Source organism: Helobdella robusta, assembly GCF_000326865.2.
Source record: "Helobdella robusta unplaced genomic scaffold HELROscaffold_100, whole genome shotgun sequence".
NCBI classification, from domain to species: domain Eukaryota; kingdom Metazoa; phylum Annelida; class Clitellata; order Rhynchobdellida; family Glossiphoniidae; genus Helobdella; species Helobdella robusta.
The window spans coordinates 225071-229307 of record NW_008703572.1 but is presented as its reverse complement, the minus strand read 5'-3'; the positions used below and the strand labels follow the sequence as shown (position 1 = coordinate 229307).

The window sequence follows — 4237 nt, the reverse complement described above, 5'->3', positions numbered from 1 at the left end:
CCAAATTCGTTTTCACAATAGTCAATTCGCTCGTTCAACAACGTTCTATATTCGTTCTAATCTCTCTTCGTTCAGTTCTTTTATCGCCCCTTATCTCCCGAAACAAATGTCATAGCGCTCAACTTTTAATTATAATATAGGTGACCTCCCTGACATACCCCCCACCCAAAAATGATGACAGGGGGGAGCAATGTCATCATCCTCCCTTTTATTCCTCATCTTTAGGCATCTCTGAGTTATCAATGGGTGGATTTCGTGATAGGAAGTCCGCTACTACGTTCTTACAACCTGGGTGATATCTAAATTCTATATTATATTCCTGTAATGATAAAACCCAGCGGGTCAATTTAGCGCTTCTTGGAGCCGTTTCCAACAGGTACTTCAATGGGTTATGATCGGAAAATATGACTATCCGCGACAAACATATCCACTGTCGGAATTTCTCCAATATCCAAATAACGGCAAATGCCTCTCTTTCGATCGTTGACCATTTTGTTTGTGCTAATATTAATTTCTTACTTGCAAATGCGATAGGCAATTCTTTTCCTTCCTCCGACCATTGTATTAAACAACCCCCTACTGCTACCTCACTAGCATCAACGTATATTCCGAATTCCTTAGCAAAGTCGATCGTATGTGTTGCGGTAACATCCATTAATTGTTGTTTTATCTTATTAAATGCTTGTTGATGGATTTCTTCCCATTGTACTTTACTGGGTGCATTTTTGCGTGTAAGGTTGGTGATGACGTGTATCGTATCTGCCAACATCGGGATAAAGTTTCTAAAATAACTGAAGAATCCAATCATCTTCCTCAGATCTCTTTTCGTTGTTGGCGGGTTCATTCTATCTAAAGTTTCTAATTTTGATTTATCTATTTCTATGGATCCGGATCCAATTATGTGTCCAACAAACTTTACTTTATTCTGGGCGAACGTAGATTTTGTCATATTTAGCGTCAATCCCGTTTTTTGTATCACGCTTAAAAACTGGTCTAAATGTTTCATATGGTCCTCCCATGAATCTGAGAATATTGCGATATCATCTATAAACGGTTCAGTGAATTCCCTAACATCCTTCAAAATCTGTGTTATTCCTCGGACAAATGTATTCCCGGCTGATTTGAGGCCAAAAGGCATTCGGGTAAACTCAAACACACCTTCTTCACAAACAAACGCAGTAAGCCATTGTGATTTTTGCTTCATCGGGATTTGCCAATACCCCGACTTTGCGTCGAAACAACTGATGTACTTTGCTCTACCCACCCGCTGTAATACATCTGGTATATCCGGATTGGGAAAGCAATCATTCGCAGAAAATTTATTCACATAACGGTAATCTATGGCGAGTCTCACATCTCCGGAATTTTTCAATATGCAAACCATCGGGCTTACCATCTCGCTTTTCGACGGTATAATGATTCCTGTTTCTAACATATCTTTGATTTGTAGTTTCACTGATTCTTTTAACAATTCAGGTACTTTGTATGGTCTAAATTGCTTGGGTACAAATTCCGGTAGCATTTTGATTTCATGTTCGATGGCTCTATATAATCCTGGTTGGTTGGAAAAAGCTTGTCGGTGTAGTTGTATTACCGTGTTAATCTCTTCTTTTCCCAGCGTCGAAAGATGATCCAACTTTCGGGGATCTAGTTGACAATAGATATTCTGATAGTCTTTCTCAAATGTTGTTATTCTACCTAGTTCCACATCCTTTTCTCTTATGAGGGTGCAGCTCGATATCATAGCTTGTTCCATCCGCTCATAGTATTGTTTGATTTTATTGGCGTGAACATGTTGTCGTTTTCCATCTATTTCAACAAATTCCTTCGCCGCTTGTCTTTCTTTAAATTCAAGTTCCTTCGCCGCTTGTCTTTCTTTAAATTCAAGTTCTTTCTCAAATTTCCATCTTTCCGTTTCAGTTACGTTCTGGGGAGGTTCAGATGTTTCGGTCAGAAGTTCTGTTCTCATCAATTCGCTAGCGAGACATGCATCGATAATCTCTTGTCTTGACATTGATCGTACCTCTGCCTCATCCCTTCCTGATTTAATCATTTTCGTCATTAAGCGCTCGGTAGACATTTTTTTAATTTCTGCCAATTTATCCATTATATTGTAATGATATAATCAATATTCTCAAAAAATTTTTTTTTTTTTCCTTCTCCTTTTTTTTTTCTGTTGATAGTAGACCTGCCTAGTTACCCTGTCGACTGCGCCAGATGTCAGGTTCGTCACTAATATAACGTCAATAATCAAGATCAATGAAACTAGACAATCAACAGAAATTATAATTTAATTCGGCAACAGAACATTATAATAACATATTGAATATTTTTATCGTTCAAAATTTCTTAAGATTATTTTTATATATTAGTTTAATATTGTTTTATCCGTTTTGGCAATATTTTAACAATATTCTATTCAATTCAACGTTTTTGTATTAAATTTATTAAATAAATTTAATTTCAAATAATATTTATTCAAATTTGTTTTCACAATATTCATTCCAAATTCGTTTTCACAATATTCAATTCGCTCGTTCAACAACGTTCTATATTCGTTCTAATCTCTCTTCGTTCAGTTCTTTTATCGCCCCTTATCTCCCGAAACAAATGTCATAGCGCTCAACTTTTAATTATAATATAGGTGACCTCCCTGACATGTATTGAAAAATTAAGTGGTAAAAATTTAAAGCCTCAACTGAGATTTTTTTTGATATTATGGAAAACGGTGAAAGCAAGGAAATCGGTTTGTAGTTTCCAATCAAATCAGGATTGCTTTTTTAAAATATTGGTATTATCGTTGAAATTTAGAATTTTTCAAAAAAAATTCCAGATTTTAAAGCCGAGTTATTAATATGCATTATTTATTGCTGGACATCTTTGTTCGATGAACAAAGATTCTGTAATCCTTAGATTGTGTGGATTGTCGTTTTAGTGAATTATTTCAACGTTAATGCCAAATATCTTTTTGATGATTTTTGTGTTGTGTTGTTTTCTATATAAATAAGTTAAAAACGGTGATAAAAATTCAATACGAAATATTGAAAAATTGAGCCAGATACTGATAGATAAAAAAAAGCTGGACAAAACAATCAAAAATGTGCTTAAAGGCAAAGAAAAAATGGTTAAATGAAAAGTGCAAAGTCATTGAACAGATTGTAAATAGTAATACAAATGCAATGTAATAAAACGTCAAAAATAATCACTGGTAAAAAGGCTTGTACCGCTATTGGATGCATAAAAGCTAAATTCGGTAAAGTACTGTTGAAGAAAAAAAATGTATTTGAAAAATGGACTAAATACATTAACGATTTTTTAGATGATATCCGTGATTAAAAGCCTCCTATTAAAAAAACTTATAAAGATTATAGATAATTAGATCTGAAGTTCATGCCGCTCTTTCCAAAATAAAATCGAATTAAGCGCCAGGCCCAGATGAGATAGTTGTTAAAAAAAATTAAATGCCTTGAAGATATTGGCATTGAAAATGTGACAAAAAATTTAAATGAGATATATAACAGCGGCGAATTTTCTGAAGATCTATCTAAGTCAATATTCATTGCTTTGCCTAAAAAACCTAATGCAACGGAATGTGAACTTCAACGAACAATCAGCTTGATGATCAAAGCTGAAAATGCAGTTTTACAAAACTTCTTTTGATAATTCTAATGATGAGAGCACGAAGCAAAATTAGACTTGAAATTTCAAGTGTTTTGTCGAAGATTATGGCAGGCCCAGATGAAATAGTTGTTAAAGAAATTAAATGCCTTGATGAATTTGGCATTGAAAAAATGACAGAAACTTTGAAATTTCTGAAGATCTATCCAAGTAAATATTTATTGCATTGCCTAAAAAAACTAATGCAACGGAAAGTGAATTACATCGAACAATTGTTGAGGAATGTTCGATTTAATATTATTTCGCTTTTGTTGTCGGATTAGATTATAATTTTATTTTATTAGCCAAACAAACGTAACGTAAAAGTTGAAGAGGAAATAATAAAATTAATAATAAAACTAATTAAAAATGTTGAATGTTTATAATGACTATATACATTTAATCCCCTACATAATCAGCTTGCTGAGTCATCTTACAAAACTTCTCTTGAAAATATTGATGATGAGAGCACGAGGGCAAAATTAGATCTGAAATTTCAAAGGTCCAATGAAGTTTTGTCGAGGATTGTGGCACAAGAAACGCCATCTTTATGCTACGAAAGATCAGTGAACGAACGATT

At 33.8% G+C, this 4237-nt stretch overlaps 1 protein-coding gene across 1 annotated transcript in view; it reads right to left on the bottom strand.

Annotated features, from left to right (window-relative positions):
- Positions 1-2080, bottom strand: part of HELRODRAFT_183159 (hypothetical protein) — a gene marked incomplete at both ends in the record, with an annotated part of 2421 nt that extends 341 nt beyond the window's left edge. Inside the window, one exon of the mRNA XM_009012197.1 lies at positions 1595-2080. Within this exon, the coding sequence (XP_009010445.1) occupies positions 1595-2080 (486 nt within the window). The remainder of the gene's footprint in view (positions 1-1594) is intronic.
- Positions 2081-4237: the final 2157 nt, after the last annotated feature.